The following is a 17,964-nucleotide window of genomic DNA, read 5'->3' as shown; positions in this document are numbered from 1 at the left end:
GTAATGTATTAACGTATCAATAAAGTATTAGTTTAACGTATCATCTCGTGTACGATTGATGTATCGTGTTAGCGACTAGATCTTGGCTCGTATAACGTATTATCGTTTTCATAAGGATTAAGTTTTTATGGTCATTGAATCGTTTACCATTAACCAATGATTATTATTATTATTATTATTATTATTATTATTATTATTATTATTAATAAGTCATATATATTGGTGTTGGTAGTTAACTAGACCTTATTCAATTGTGTCAATTAGTCGGATTGAGTTATGTTAATCAACATAATCAAATCATAGTATGTGTTAATTATTTATCGATTATAATAAAAAAAAACATGTCTATGTGGTTTTAATAGGTAGGAATTATAATTAATCGGCTCGTTACATAACCTGAAACCTAAAGTGTGGTCATTGTTTCTTTAATAGTTACACAACCAAAGTTTATTCGTGTTTTCTTATTGTTTCAACATAAATCAATTCTCTAAGTTTGCTCGATATCGACCGTCCAACTTAAACATACAAACAATGGACTTTAATAGCACTTTCCACTAAGCCCCTATGAAGACGACCTTACTTGGTTGTACTGGTTACAGGTGATTAAGACCCATAATTACTTTGTTTTTTATTAGATCACGACATTGATCAATAACTAAGATAATCGAAAACTACCCTTGAACTAAAACAAATGAGCACACAAAGATACCAAGAATGGAGAAAGAACTACTTAGACTAGAAATCTTGTTGACAAACTAATTATTAACGGAATTATTCAATCACACGACACCGGAACCTAAAGATAAACCAACAAAGACATGTAAAAGCTCGCTATATCACCATTTCGTCTCACTAAATGACCAAAAAGATCGAATAAGCACACCATAATAAGAAACACTATTTTTCCCTAATGTTGAGTTACCTTTTAGTCTCAACAACACATAACCCGTAAGAAAACTCCAAGAAAACCTCATGACCACGGACCACCCCAGCAAAGTGGTGATGGCCAGGCGTCACCTTAATGAGTTAAGGGAGTGTTTGGGATTCCTTATTTTACCTCCTTATAAATTTTTTCATAAGTTAATAAGTTATAACTTATTACATTATCCTCTCATAATAACACACAATACCAAACCTTTTTTTAACTTTTTAAAAAGTGAATAAGTCATAAGTTGTTTAAAATAAGCAATCTCAAGCACCCCCTAAGTATCATCTTAACTAGTTTACACACTAATGTTTGTGTTATCAATAAATGGAAAATTCTTAAACTGATCCATTTTTAGAGAGAGAAACTCGAAATAGTTCAATTTTTTTTAAATCGTGAATAAAATGTCAGGGGAAACGGATCGATTCTAAATGTGACGCCCCGAACGAGATTTGAATGGATTTATTCCGGATTTTAATAAAAATGGAGTATTTTGGGTTTCTCGACCCATATTAAGGATTTTTTTTATATTTTTTCTCAAGAATGAATCTAAAGTGAAAATTTAGAAGTCAAAATTACAGTAGTTTTGCACATTCCCAGTCTATATGCCCTGCAGCTGAGAGTTGATAAAACTTACTTGTCTTATTCTCTTTCTTTCGCAGTGCAATTCTCTACGGAATTTGTAGGTAATTAATTAGATACTATTTGTTTGAATTTCGTTTTTAATTCTGTTATTGAGTTTGAGTTATCATCAGCACTGTTCAATTCACAAATACAACTCATTTAAAACCTAGGGTTTTGTGTTTCTATTCTTACTTTTACAAGTTCATTTATGTTTGTCTGTTTGATAAGCGAACCGGACATGAACATAACTTTTTCGTTCGGTAAGCCTAATAAACGAACACCAGCAGAGGCTGCGTTCGTCCGGTAATGCGTCCGTCCACTTATGTTTCGTTTCGTTTATGCCCATCTAATAAGGTCTATGTATTAGTATGTTATAGTTAATATTTTTTATTTATTTTGTTTTTCTGTTTGTTTGCCCGTTAGGGTCTTTTATGTTCGCTTTTCCATTAATGTTCATATTAGTGTCCGTTTACAATATTAACGAACATGAACAAGGCCAATTCCTTAATGAACAGACACATACACGATTTTTCATTCGGTAGAGTGTTCATGAACCGTCCGTTTGCCCGAAAAAAGCTTAGCGGACGAACATGATCAAGGTCTTGTCCAGTCCGGTTCGGTTTCTTTACAGACCTAGTTAGTAGTTTTCATATTTTTTATTAGTACTTGTATGATTCTTATATCAGTATTTTATGATAAATGTTTGATTTTCTTTACTTTTATCTTTGCTGCAATAAACAAAACTAGATTTTCTGGTGAAGAAGAACATGCTTGCTTTGACAACCATGAACATTCTTAAATTTCATGCTTATCACCATCTTCAACCTCAATTTTCCTGTAACATTCATCCCGTCTCCTCTACAACATATCGCAAATCCAAACCCTGCAATGCCTCATCACCTTCAATCTTGTCTCATGCCCAGTTTCCCATTTCTAGAACCAATTCAAACCTTAGGGCTTCAGCTTCATTATGGACATTGAAAGACTATGTAGAAGATGACGCACGCTCTTCCGAGGATTTGACCATGAATGGAGACGTTTATCAGAAGACGTTAAGGTTGGTTGAATGCTCAATGTTTGCTGCTCTTGGTGGATTAACCTATATTTTAAGCAGCTCTCTTGCTATTGAGGTACTTATTATTCTGACCACAATCTTGTTACTAATATAACTACATTATATAGTTTTTGAAAAAGATAATCAACTTATTTACTTTTTATTTGTTACGTATGGCAGAATTACTTTGGTTGTTTCTTTGCATTGCCAATAGTATTCTCCTCAATGAGATGGGATATTGTTGCTGGTAGAAAGACTATGGTATGTATTATTATAAGATATATGTTATCATCCATTTATACGTTCTAGTTTATGTTTTCGTATTTTAGTTTGTTTTAATCTTTTTGTAGGTGGCAACTGCTACACTTTTGCTTGTCTTGGCTGGCCCAATAAAAGCAATAACATATCTGGTTAGCAGTTTCTTTCTAGCAGTCAATTTAATTTTGTAGCTTTTATGTTATATATGTTTTCCATCTTTAAGTTGAGCTAATTTCTTATTTCTTTGATTGTGTGTGCTATCTTCATTTCAGCTAATGCATGGTTTTCTTGGTCTTGCAATGGGCTCTTTGTGGAGGTACGCACTTACTTCAACTTATAACTATTCTTGCAATGGACTCTTGAAGGCCACCTGCCGGTGCAAACTGCATTTTTCCGACCCCATTCGTTAGCAGGGTATTGGTGGGGGTCTTGTGAGTCTTCTGGTAGCGGGTTCTCATGGTTACCAAAAAGAATACAAGGAAAATATATTAAACTTATTAGTTATAATTTCAAAGTCATTTTGTTTTCATTCTTGTTTCTGTCTCTCATCCACTGGCTGACTCAAAGCGGTTTTCATTTTCGGTAAAACCTCTCAGGTCAAAAGCAAGTTGGGGTGTTTCTGTGACAATTAGCGCACTTGTAATGACTCTCTCTCTCTCTCTCTCTCTCTCATAACACACACACACACACATGTATAGGGATTGTTCTGTGTAGAAGACAATTTTTTGCGAGGACAGAAAGAATAAAATAAATCAATTCAATTTTTTTTCTAAAAAATGTTAAAAAAGTACTAGAAAATGGTTGAAGTTAATTTTTATTCATCTTTTCCAATATTGTTAACAAAATATATAAATAAAATTCGTTTATTAACGCACGTGTAAATCTTGTGTAGGTATATTACCTACACATTACACACATATAGGCAAACTCTTAAAATGTAAAAAGAAACACATGAATAAATTCTTTTAATGGTTTTTTATATACATAAACACAGACATCTGTATGTTAGAAGTAAAAGTTCTAAAAATATGTGCCATTGATACCAAAAATTAAACGAGTTAGGTTTGTTCTTTCGTTCTCACAATAATTTAGTCTTTTGTAATGAACCCCTCTCTATATACATATTATATGTGTATATATGTATGCATCTCATCTTAAATTTATGCAGGTTCGAGCTGCTGGTGCAATGTGCTATGTTGTGATGTACTCTTTCTTAATCAGAGAAAACATCCTTGCTTTGGTAAGTTGACAATTTTACCCATCCTTTATCTGAAATTTCGTCGGTACCTTCCAATATTTATTTAAATTATTTAACATTTTCGTGTAGATCACCATTAATATTCATGCCTCGGTCACATTTATCCTATCATCGTTTGGTTTCTTGGCTATCCCATCCATGAATATCATATACGCCATTTTTGGGACAGTGGTTCGTCTCATTAACCCTCTCTCTGCATAATATATATATATATATATATATATATATATATATATATATCGCTTTGAACACTTGTATATATTTTTAATGTACCTATTTTGGCAGCTTTTACTTAATTGCAGTTTCTTTGTGTTTCTGCTACATCTTTTATATGCACTATTCTTTACAAGGCTAGGAATGAAGGCTTCACTGAGATTACCAAAATGGTTTGCTAAAGCAGTTTGAGTGATTGCACACTCGCCATTGACTTTCAATTTAATAGTTGTGAAGCAGAACCGAATCATTTAATTAGCAGCCTAAACCCTTGGGTTTGGGAAACTATAGTATAGGTTACATGTTGTACTTACAAACGGCAATTCGGGTTGAAACAAATCATTTTTTTGTAATTGAGATCTTTAAATGATATGACAAGTTGTATGTATTGAAATTAGACTGTTCAACCCTAGGCCGAAACAAAGGTTAACTAAAGTTTTATACATTCAAGTTGATCAATTATGTATCATGTGGATGAATAACAGTTATTACCTCCATGTTATAAGCAGCATGATGTTCAGTCACATGTAAAGCACTTAAATAGCCCAATAATGGTGGAATGATCATCATTGTAATGATAGTATGTTATATTCCATAGTCTGCAACAATTTACAATATTTGGGTAAGTAACCTGGACCAGTTGAGAAATACAACTGTAATTGGTTGATAAAAAAAATAAATAAAAAGGTATAATAGGTTGATAAATATAAAAAAAAAGTATAATATGTTAAGGGGGAAAGTACATATTAGCTAAATAATTTTGAGTTTTTACAATCGCTAGCTCGGTCTAATGACAAAGGTGTATTGTCTTCAACCAAACGGTTGTTGCATTTGGTCTCACTTGAAACATCAGATAAAAATATATGGAAAAAATATAAATTAGCTGTACAGAGAAAAAAAAAAGAAAGCTAAATATTTTTGGAACTACTACTTGTTTTTTAATACATCAAGTTTCCAGTGAGAGATACCCTTTTGGGCTAAGTTTCATTGGATTACCCTAATATAGACGTGGCCCATGGGTTACAAAGCGTAACAATTTTAATTTATTTACCTACATGTTACAATACAAATGAGTCAGGTTATTTAATTCTTAATGTTTCAGAAAATGAAATGATTGAAGTCGGGTTGAACGGGCTAAAAGTCCTTAAAAGTGTATTTTCTAATGTATAAAGGAACATCCTACCCTTTTCTTGAATTTGGTTTTTAGTGAAATAATGTTAACTTCGTACTCGTATTATGTTTGACACACTGACAATTAGTAAAAAGAATTTAAACAAAAATGTCATGGTTAATCCAATCCAATGTGTTCCAACCCGTACATCATACTTACCGTTTTGGCCCCTTGCCCAACCTTCCTGACTAGCCAATTTCCTCTACAAAATAGTTAATAGTTTGAATTTCGCAATAATGTTCTTACGCTTTTTTGTTATGGATGACAAACAAACTTGAACCTGACAGGCAAACCTGAAACTCGAAACATTCAGGGTATGAAATTACACAATTAATTATAAAATTCTTTTACAAGTATGAGATGGATATCGTATTAAGTAATACATCTCCAGGTTGCCTGAAACATACTCAAAACATTTATTATTTGTTTTTATTCTTTTGCTTCTTATAATAGAATAATCTACTAATTCAATAACTTTTAATTCTTATATTTCTAAGTTTCTTGGTTAATAAAATTTTATGAAAATCAACGTGTCACACCCCGATTAGGTAAATGCAAAAGCGTAATACGGGATTGTAACACACACCTCTGGTACCAACCACATTGTTTATAAAAAAAATGAACAAACTAATTTACATCATATTACATTGTTTTGTACTAAGTTTACAAACTAGATGAAATACACATAACTGGTTCTCCTGACCGTTTATTCTTTATTAGTATAATTGTGTTTATCTACACTGTGTCAGTCTCATTCTTAGCACAAAGCACATAAGCAAGCAATTCATCCTAACTTCGGCTTACCTGAAAAGCATGTTAAAAAGGGTCAGCTACAAAGAGTTGGTGAGTTTCACAAGTTTAAACGAAACCAGTATACGTAATCATAGTAGTCATGTTTTGTATGTATGCGATGTAATTATACTAAGCCACGAGTGAATCATCGACCAACTTCTATTACATGGCCTCCACTGCCCACGCACATCCTATGCCTACATTGGCTCTATTTGCCCCAACCGGTACTATGTCTAACACCACATAACATGTTACAAAAGGTTCGCATGGCCATGTGCAATTGTAAAAACATGTTCTGGCATACCCCACCGGCCATGTCAATTGGGTTTGTCAAACCAATAGTACTATTCACATGCCTTCGGCTCATAGTTAATCACTCGTGTGAAAGACCTTTCAAGTGTTAGCACTTAGATAATTCGCATCATAAAACGTTTCCAAATAAATAGGTATATATATACATGCTTTCCACCCCAAATGTTTGTAAAACAGTTTAAAAAGCGGAATCAAGAAACTCACCTTATTGTAGTATCGATCAGTTACACATGAAGTATGTATTATGCCTCGATTATAGCCCGAATCCTATAATCGGTATAGTACTGTTAACACTAGTACAGTCATTAAACTAAATCGGGTTGTATATCTAGTCTGGGTATGGCTGTTATGCCTGGAACATGTCAGTAGTCTTAGATTGTGACGTTGTACAATATGAAATGTTCAAAACCAGTATTGGCTCAGTTTCACCGTTTTTTGTGTCTGTCCAAATTGGTCGTTTACGCGTTTCGGAAATAGGTATGATCACACAAACTTAAGTAAACATATTGTTTGATAAAATGATAAAGAAATTTAATGTTTCAGTATCTTGATTGGTCACAGGGTTTGTTTCCGTTTTCACAGGGGCTGATTGTACAAAACGCATACAATCCACCCGAATTGTCCGAAAATCTTGTAAAAAGTTCATTTTTATCAAATTCATTCAAAACTATGATATTTGACTACTTTTGACATTTTGACATACCAGTCAGTTCGTTAAACATAATGTCGTCGGTTTTGTCAAAACATATATAAATTAAATCTTTAAATTATCATAACTATTTACATAATTAAATATAAGTTATGAGAATTTTATTAAAAATAAAATAAAATCTATAGAATTTTATAAAAATATTCTAGAGTTTTAACACTTAACTATTTATATATAAAAATTCATTTATGAGTTATAATTAACCGATAAATCACCCGTTTATACCGAACGATTCCCGGAAAATCCGATAATTTTTTTAAGATCAAAATACCATAGCATAACCCCTGTAAAAAATTCAGAACCTAATTCTTTGGTCAACATACCTTTTTGTGCATTTTTCGGCTTTTAAAACCCAATTAAACGCAAATGCACAAACTATATTTAGACATCTCCAAATAATTTCAAATTTTACCCGTGATCTTACCATAACATTTTTGAGCTCTGAATAAAATTTCATAATTTTTCAATAAGTTTAACTATATGTCATAATAAAACGCCAATAAACGGTAATAAATTCGCCAAATATTCTCTGTTTATCAAAAAATTACCATATTTTAACACATACTCACTTATATGATCCCTAATGTTCCTGAAAAGTTTTACAAGATAAAAACAAGTATGTCACAACCTAATACTAAAAGCCCCCAAACGAGTAAACCGGTAATACCTTGTCGGTTTTTTGATCGGTTAAGCTCTCTATTCAAGTTTTAGGGTCCTTGGTTAGCTATAAAAAGTATATAAAGATCAAATATGTTGGGCCTAGTTTTGTGGTTTGAGCTTTGTTTAACATTGTTTTAGCTTATTTGGGCTTGGCTGTTGGGTTGTGTGTGAACCGAGAACTATCATAGAGTTCTCGATGGGCTTATGGTTGTTTTGGGCTGGTTCTTTTGGGCCGTCCTTCTTAGTGGTTCCCTATATATAGATGTATGATGTATAGGGTTATGGTGTTCATTCCTAGTTATTGTTGAAGTATTGTAAGTGCTTAAGCACCCGACGTATTTAATAATATACGTGTGTTTTGAAGCAACTTCGTGTTAGTTTACTAGTTCTTGTCTGTGTTCTTGAATCACCGAGTGTTGGTATTCCGCACCAATACTCGTCTAGTTGATATCATATTGTAGTGATCCAAATTCGGGACTTACAATTGGTATCAGAGCCTTAGACCTTTTTCAGGCTCGTTATTGTGATATCAACGATTCGGGACTACTAGGGGATAATATATTTTCCGGCGAGAAACTGATCGGAGAAGAAGACTGAGTTATTTTTTTTTTGGCAAAGATTAATCTTGATCTGAGATTAAAATCAAATCCCATATTTTTGGAAGTTTGTTACAAGTTTGTTGAAGATATTTTGTTTTCGGCCACTGTAGCTCTTGATAATCATCAGTTCTCGGCTCAGGATTGTTCTCGGTAGCTGTTTGTTCTCGGATTGTCTGTGTTCTCGGTCAAGAGTGGGTCAACAATTTGAGTTTTCAGTCAATTTCTAGTCAATACCTGAGTTCTCGGTGAAAGTCCTGTATTTCTAATTCTCGGTTAAGAAGAGTTTTCGGTCAAAGAATTAGTCAACGTCTGTGTTTTCGGCTAATCTTGGTCAACCTATTGGGTTCTCGGTCAAAATTGGACAATACCTTAGTTCTCGGCCCACGTGTTTAAGTGTGCCCAGCCCAGTTTACTTTGTTGGGCCCTGTGTGTATTGGACTTGGACTCTTGACTGGATTTGAAACTTTAATTGGACTCAATTTAGATTAAAATTAAAAATGGCACAGATCACTAATGGTAGCAGCTCCATTAATTCATCACTTCACCAAGAACTTGATTCCATCATGGGCACTGCTACTCGTATACCTCGTTTGTTGTCCCATGAGGGGTTCATCGAATGGAAATTCCGTTTCGAACACTATGCCAAGATGAAGGATTTAAAAATTTGGAAAAGCATCGTGAGGGGACCTCAAAGGATTACCTATCAAAGAGATGGTTCAACCGAGGTCCTTGTGAAACCAGTTGCTCAATATGATGATGATGACTTTGCAAAAGTTGAGGAAGATGAGAAAGCTCTTTCAACTCTAACTATGGCACTTTCACCCGAGATTGCCCTTCAGTTTAGAGAACTCCAATCAGCTAAGGAGTTGTAGGCCGCACTGATAGAAGTTTATGAAAGAAATGAGGATATGAAGAGAAGTCGTCAAGATCTGCTGCGACAAAAGTTTAATATGTTTAATCATGTTCTGGGAGAGACACTGGAATCCCAACTTCAAAGGTTTATATCTCTTGTAACTGAAATGAGAACCGCTGGAATCTTCCTACAAACCTCAGAGATTAACAACAAATTGGTGAATTCTCTGCGGAAAAATTGGGACATGAATGTTGCAGTCATCAAAAAGACTAAGGATCTGAACAGAATGAGCATGACTGAAATGATCGCCACCATTAAAGCATACGATATGGATGATAAACAACGGGCAATAAATCATGCTAGTTCTTATAGTGTTGCTGGTTATAATGTTGCTTCTAACAGTGCTCTCATGTCTCAAGATAGTTTTTCACTGTTCAAGCCCACTCAACACCCACCACAGGGAAACTTCCAGATGTTTTCATCCACCCTCGGTCAATCATCATCATCGAATTCACCTAATCCAGCTCCAGTATTTTTCACCAAATCTGGTCAGTCTACAAATGATTTTGGTAAATCCACTCACAGTCAAAGCCCCAGTCAAAACCCCAGCCAGATTCCCACCATACCTAAAGAAACTCAAGAGAATATTGCTCTAATGGCGGGATTTATGAATTGTTACCATGCTTTTCTAGTCGGAGATTTGGTTCAACCCATGGCTGCTACTGAACTAGATCAAATTCATCCTGATGATGTCGAAGAAATGGATATTTCTTGGCAAATCGCCATGGTGGTTTTCCGTGCAAAGAAGTATACCAAAAGAACGGGTAGAAATAACTGGAACATGCCAAATAACCAAAAAGTGGGTTTTAACAAAGAGACTCTCCGGTGTTACAACTGTCACGAGCAGGGTCATTTTGCTCGTGAATGCACTAATCCGACTAAGGATGGGAATACGGAAAGGGCTTTGGTTCCAGTTGGAAATGTTCGGGGTGAAGCTGGAGGTAGTTCGGGTAATGGTGAAAGGGGTATGGTTGCTCAAACGTTCTCTTGGGAAGGTCAGATGGCTGCGCTAAACATTGGAAATCAGACTACGAATTTCGCAACTGTTGAAGACTCTGAAGATGAAAACACTGCTGAGGAGAGGGTTAAGGAACTTCAGTTTGCATACATGGCGTTTACTTCTCCGGATTCAACCGAGGTACGTTTTCAACCATGTTCTTTAAACTGTGGTGAGAAAATAGAAATGTATAAAATTCATGATGACAGTCTGAGTAGAGATATGGAGAAAATAAAATTAGAAAATTTTAAACTTAAGAAAAATGAAAAGGGCTTTCTAGACAAAATAGAATCTCTTAACAAGGACATTAAAAAACTTAAGTCTGATTTTAGTATAAAAAGTTGTCATCACCTTGATGCCAAACAAGAAATCTTTGAATTAACTGCTAAACTAGAAGCCTCTAAGCTAGAAATCTTGAATCACACTAGCAAGTTTGAAAAGGCTGAACTTGATTTTAAGAAATTCGATGGTTATAGTAAAGTAGTTGATTCAATGATTGAAAATCAGCTATGGTGGAAAGAAAATGAAGGTGAAGGTATAGTCAGGTTCCCCCACCATATAATCACAATTATGTTCATACTCCTGTCACCAAAGAACAGGTAGAAAAGATAAAGGATATGAAGTATGGCAAACTAACAAAGGTGATAGAACCAGCTCTGCTGATGCTGGTTCGTCTACTTTAAATATGAACGATTCTAATGTATCTACTTCATGTGCAGAAAGAATAATTGTGAAGAAATGGACTGGTGAGGATGACGACCCGTGTTTTGATTTTGATAATAATGATGTTTCTGACATTTCTTTAGAACTTCGTGTTTTGAATTCTTTTATTCCGACTATTTGTGTGGGCTCTGTTTTAAAGAGCAAGGATTCTTGTGTGGTTGATTCTGTTAAGATTTTAAACTCTAATAATGTGGTTCCTAATAAAAACAAAACTTCAAAAATTCCAAAAACATCAGAAAAATATGTTGCACCAAAGTTTGTTAAGGAGGGATGCTCCAATGACAAACAAGGTGATAAGTTTAAAAGAGGGAATATGAAATCTCGCAAATCTAAACAGACTGGTCCACACAACCAGTCCAGACAAGGAGCTGCCCAAAATGAGTTTTTCATAAAACGTCAAACTTGTTTTAACAGTGGCACTCCTGGTCGTATTTCCAGAAATTTTCCACATCGTCCGTACATTCCCTACTACGGATTTTATCAAATGAATATGCCATATATGTCTCGTAATGCGTACATACAATGATTCAGGCATTATCCAGCTAGTTCCATTGACGATGATTGGAATCGAAACAAATCTGGCAGGTTTAGTCCTCATCAGGCCAAACCCAACAGGTCCAAAGGAATGGTCAGAAAAGATGTTTCAAATTCAAACTCTAGTATAAATACTAAGACTATGTCCAAACAGGAGAAAAGGACGGATTAGTCTCCTCCCACGACCAAATCACCGTAGGTTATGACAACCGTTCGTACATACAATTCCAAGTCACACAAACATAGATGGATGCCTAAATCTCCGGAAAAAGACTCAACAAAATCTATTTTTGATGATCAAAAGGATATGTCATGGCAATCCGTAACAACTGTAGATGAGTCAGGGTTACCCAGTGTAAGTATGGACTGGGTACCAAAAACTAACTAATCCCGCTCTTTGTGCAGGGACAGCTATGGAGGAATATCATCAGACCAGTGGCTGTTCCAGGCACATAACAGGAGACATTACCCAACTACATGAAATTCAAACATTTAACAGTGGGTATGTGTCTTTTGCGGGAGGTGAAAAAGGAAAGATCACTTAGAAGGGTACTGTAAGTAACGGTGTTTTAAAGTTTGAAAACGTTAATTTTGTTCCAGAATTGAAGCATAGTCTTTTAAGCGTGTCACAAATTTGTGACAAAGATTTTTCAACTCATTTTACAAAAAGGGAGTGCTTAATTCTGAAACCTGGTATAATTATACCTGAAGATTGGATTCTCGTTCGATCACAACGTAAAGATAATGCTTATGTGATCGACATGAACAAAAATGTTCCTGAAGAAATAACATGCTTGTTTCAAAAGTGTCGGAACATAATGCGATGCTTTGGCATCGTCGGCTTGGTCATGCTAATACTAAAAACTTGAATCGTCTTGCTAAAAACAATTTAGTGCGTGGTTTACCAATCAAGGATTTTGTGACCGTTGAAAAATGTGTGGCTTGTTCTTTGGGCAAACATATTCGAAAATCTCACAAGCCAAATTGATTAACACTATTTCATCTGTTTTTCAACTACTTCATATGGACCTTTTCGGGCCAGTTCATGTTCTGAGTTTGTCTCGTAGTTCTTATTGTCTTGTTATTACTGATGACTACTCACGTTTTACATGGGTATTTTTCTTGTCAAATAAGAGTGAAATTGCAAATCTCATCAAGAAGTTCATCGTGCTCATGGAAAATCAACTGAATCTGAAGCTGAAGGGAATTCGTTGTGACAACGGAACATAATTTAAGAATGCGACTCTGAATCATTTCTGCTAAGAAAAAGGGGTGCTTCGTCAGCACAGCGCCCCACGTACTCCTCAACAAAATGGTGTGGCTGAAAGAAGAAATCGAACCCTTATCGAAGCTGCAAGAACAATGCTGTGTGACTCTAAATTGCGAGTTCTTTTGGGCAGAAGCTGTTAACACGGCATGTTACGTTCAGAATCGGGTAATAATCAACAAATCGAAGATGAAGACGCCATATGAGATTGTTTACGGTCATCAACCTACGGTTGCACATTTCAGAGAGTTTGGTTGTCCATGTACTTTACTAAATTTCGAAACCATATCAAAGTTTGGGGCTGCAGCCGATGAGTGTTATTTTGTTGGGTATGCGGGAAATACAGCTTACAGGGTTTACAACAAGTCCACCAAACAGATTATAGAGTCTTATGAAGTTCGTTGGTTGGAAGAAAATGAGACTGATGCTCGTGTCGGTCCCGACTGGTTATTCGATTACAATGAATTTTTCAAACCTTTCAATGTGTTTCCAGTCATCAACTCCGAACTTCCATGTAATTCCATGGTGGAAGTTGCAACGGAAATTCCACAGACTGTGTCTCATATTTCTCCATTGATTGATGATCATACTATAGAATCGAATGTGGTTTCATCTGCTACTGACAGTCAGTTCAACAAAACTCCAGGACCTGAATGCTCGCCAAACCCAAGTGAAAGTGCAACAAATGTTGAAGGGGAGAGTTCTATTCGTCAGATCTTCGGGAGCACCATGTTTCCCGATGACATTCCAAATGAATATGTCGCCGGCACCTCATACTCTCACAGTACGGCAACATCTGGATGGAAAAACCCTCTTGTTGATGATATCGAGAACCTGTCAAATTTGCAACCCAACGGTGATATATCTGAACAGTTGATTCCATCAAGAATTCAAAAAGATCATCCGATTGAAAATGTCATAGGTCCAGTTGAGGCGGGAGTGTCCACCAGAAGCCAAACCGGACACATAAATAGTTGTATGTTCTCGTGCTTTATCTCTCAAATTGAACCGAAAAATGTAGAAAAGGTCCTTCAAGAACCAAGTTGGGTCGATGCAATGCATGAAGAGTTGAATCAGTTTGATAAGTTGAAGGTCTGGAGATTGGTTAAACTACCAGAAGGAAAGAAAGCTCTCGACACTAGATGGGTTTTCAGAAACAAGCAAGATGACACAGGGGTTATTGTACGGAATAAGGCTAGGGTTTTCGTCAGGTTGAGGGATTAGATTACACTGAAGTCTATGCCCAAGTAGCTAGACTTGAAGCTATTAGAATCTTTCTGGCATATGCTTCGTTCATGGGGTTCACTGTGTATCAGATGGATGTCAAGACTGCGTTTATGTATGGAGAAGTTAAAGAAGAAATTTATGTTGATCAGTCACCTGGTTTTGTCAATTCCAAGAAACCAGATCACGTTTACAGACTAGACAAGGCCTTGTATGGGTTACATCAGGCTCCTAGAGCGTGGTATGCTACACTGACCAAGCACCTTCTTAATCATGGGTACAAGAGGGGAACCATCGATCAAACTCTGTTTCGGAAAACTGTCAGAAAAGATTTAATTCTCGTACATATTTACGTTGATGACATCATCTTTGGATCCACAAGCACTGAATTGTGTACAGAATTTGAGGGTGTAATGAAGAAGAGATTTGAAATGAGTTCGTTGGGTGAGATGACTACATTTCTGGGTTTACAAGTTCGTCAGAGTTCAGAAGGGATTTTACCCCATCAAGGGAAATATGTTGAGGATATGCTAATAAAGTTCGAGTTTCAAGATTCAAAGAGTGCCAATACTCCCATGGCGGAAAGACGACTGCTATCATCAGATCCTGATGGGAGTCCCGTAGATCAAACATACTACATATCGATAATCGGGTCTCTGATGTATTTGACGACAAGTCGTCCTTACATTTTGTTTGCAGTCTGCCAGTGTGATCGTTTCCAAGCTAATCCTAAAATCTCTCATTTAACTGTTGTTAAACGTATTTTTAAATATCTGAAGGGACAACCGAAGTTAGGTCTTTGGTATCCCAAACAATCAGAATTTGATCTTTATGCTTTTGCTGACAGTAATTATGGTGGAGATGACATTGACAGGAAATCCATGTCAGCCGGTTGCCAGTTTCTCGGAGACCGTCTCATCTCATGGCAGTGTAAGAAACAACAAACAGTGTCCACCTAAACCGCTGAAGCAGAGTATGTTGCCGCATCCGCTTGCTGCTCTTAGGTTATCTGGATGCAAAATCAGTTGCTGGATTACGGTTTGGAATTTCTTGACACTCCTATTTTCTGTGATAATGATGCGGCCATTGCTATTGTGAAAAACCCTGTCCAACATTCTAAAACCAAGCACATCGATATCAAAATTCATTTTATCCGTGACTGTTTCGATCGGAAATTGATTTATCTTGAACAAGTCCACATCGATAACAACGTGGCGGACTTATTTACAAAACCGGTTGGAACAGCAAAATTTAATATGCTTGTGAGTTTTCTTAAAATGCTTCGTTTCGAGAATTGAGTCTTTTTGGGGATAACTTTGTACAGTTTAGTTTATTTTTTTGTTTGCACAAATTTAGGGGGAGAAAAATCAAAAGACATAAATAGTGTGCGTGTGTTGTTTTTATTAAAAAAAATAAAAAAATTATTTTAATGTAATTCATTCTCGCTTAAAAATATGTCGGTTGCTCAAGTCTGAATGACATATACTCGTATATGGTTGGTCCGGTGTTCTACTTGTAGTTTCACAGGATAGCCATTTACCCAACGACTGAAAACACCTGGGGCGATTATGATGTGTTTTCGTGTTCTGTGCTCTTTCACTTAAAATTATGTCGGCAACTTTGAGCTGGAAGGACATGCACATATATGCATGGTTGGTCCGGTTAACCACTTGTGGTCATACAGGACAGCCATTTACCTAAAAGCTTGATAGTGACCGGGGTGACTGAATACTCAACACGCTTGTTTCTTTTGTAACTCCAATGGGAAATGATATTACTATTCAGTTAACAGCTTTTTAGAAGCATCAAAAATATTTTCAAATGAAAATTGATCCAACCTTTGGAAAATGATAGATAAATTGTTTTTGTGTGCCTAACGGGTGAAGTTATTAAGCTTAAAAGGCTCTAGAACAGTCATTGATATTGTATGGTAGCTTTCCATGATGCGTAAAAGTTGAAGTGATATAAACTAAAATTGCTGAACTTAATGTGGAGAATCATTTTGAAGACAGGTGCATGTTTCCGGTACATCTCTCCGAATGATAGGCAGAAAAGTAATTACCCAGTCATACACGAGCCCGTTAGTGTCTTGATCACCAAAAATATTGTGCTATTGTGTTTATTTATTTAAAAAAAATTCAGCAAAAGAGTTATTTATGAGTTACTTATCTATTATTAAATTAATTTTAATAAAGGCTTAAAGGGACAAACTAGAACTACAGAGATGGGGGCACACAAGTAAGTCCTGTCATGTCTCGAATGAAAGGTTTGTCAGTTTACTGGCACTAAATCCAACGTTCAACCTTAAAGCCTAAAATTTTGTGTTTATAAAAACTTTTGATCAAGCACTAGGGGGTTGGAGTCAAATTGGGGTGATTTGGGGAAAGCAAAATACGCTTTGAGAAGAGATAGGAGGCACAACAGGTCCATAAGTGATGTCCATCTAAGCTTTATGCCGAACTGAACCCTAATCATATCACTGATGCAATGAAAATCATGCTAAGTATGTTATACCTGCTATCAACCTGTCTCTTTTGTCATAATAACGCTGAACATGAATCCTCGTGATAGCCTCTTAAACGATATGATTCCATGTTCGGATCTTTTCATAAAAAGGGCGGTAGTTTTACTATGAACTGAAATTTGATCTCGATTTTAAATTCTAAAAGGAGTTTCTTTTGTGGATAAATAATTATTTTTATTTTATTTTATTTTATCTTATTTTATTTTATTTTTCCTTGTCTTACTCTATTATTTTACCTCGAAATTACTCTCCTCGAAATGATTGTGTAATTTAAGTTTTTCTTAACTTTGGGTTAAAAGCTTTGCAATATTTGGATCACTTATAATGGGTCATGGGCTGTCCCCTGGTTTTCGGCTTAATCTGAGCCCATAAAGGGTTTTCGGCCCGTTGAGGTTGGTATTAATATTTTAAGGGTGTTTTCTTTTCATTTTTATTACTGTACACATTACAAACCTCTAACCTTCTTAGCCGAAATAATCTTTTTTCATCTTTGCTGAAATCAATTTCTTCCTCACTAATCACAAGTTAACGTGTTCATCGTTGACTAGCAGGTACTGGGGAAGATCAAATGGGTCTTATATGCTACTGAGGACTATCTTAGTTCAACCATGAACCGATTTCATGGGTGACCTTAATTCGAAATTGGATCTATGAGTTATTAGGACTTTGATGGGAATATTGGTTTTGTCTTAGGGTTTTCGGCTAATATTTTAAACAAGATGTTGCAGGTTTAATGGTGGTTTATGTGAGATCTCGGTGATTGAAGATGAATGCCCACTTCCCAATACAGAAACCCAAGAGTTCTCTGTCCCCAGCTGTCAAGGAAGTTCTCGGTTGACTTTGGCTGACCGAGAACCCTTTATCCTAACAGAGAACACCTGTTCTCGGTCAAATGTTGACCGAAAACCTTCGTTCTCGGCCAATTTCCCTTGATCGATTTCTGACCGAAAACCATGTGGTGACCGAGAACTCGCCTGATTGACCGAGACCTCTCCATTTGGGCCTAACTCTCACTGTTAGAGCCCAAACCTATTCCAGGCTGTGAACTTGGGCCGTCAAAAACCTTCCTTTGGTTCCAATAGGAGATTTGGACCATAACCTGATCTGGGCCCAAAAGAAAATTTCTATAATAATTGTTAAACATTATCAAGCCAATCTAGTTGATATCTAACTTGTTATGTTTGGTGCAGATATGGCTGATCAAAAC

At 35.9% G+C, this 17,964-nt stretch overlaps 1 protein-coding gene across 1 annotated transcript; it reads left to right on the top strand.

Moving 5' to 3' along the window:
• The first annotated feature begins 2,286 nt into the window (after positions 1–2,286).
• LOC143588126 (uncharacterized) lies at positions 2,287–4,563 on the top strand. The gene is made up of 8 exons (XM_077069227.1): positions 2,287–2,679; positions 2,784–2,864; positions 2,954–3,013; positions 3,134–3,177; positions 3,458–3,500; positions 4,030–4,101; positions 4,189–4,290; positions 4,405–4,563. Exons 1-8 carry the CDS (start codon positions 2,317–2,319, stop codon positions 4,522–4,524), a joined length of 885 nt encoding a protein of 294 aa, XP_076925342.1. The 5' UTR covers positions 2,287–2,316; the 3' UTR covers positions 4,525–4,563.
• The last annotated feature ends 13,401 nt before the right edge of the window (positions 4,564–17,964 follow it).

This window comes from Bidens hawaiensis, unplaced genomic scaffold (genome assembly GCF_021521415.1).
Source record: "Bidens hawaiensis isolate Kalapana, Puna unplaced genomic scaffold, B.hawaiensis_p1.1 tig00035997_1, whole genome shotgun sequence".
Lineage (NCBI taxonomy): Eukaryota > Viridiplantae > Streptophyta > Magnoliopsida > Asterales > Asteraceae > Bidens > Bidens hawaiensis.
The sequence above is the reverse complement of the archived record's forward strand: the minus strand, read 5'-3'. Positions and strand labels throughout refer to the sequence as shown.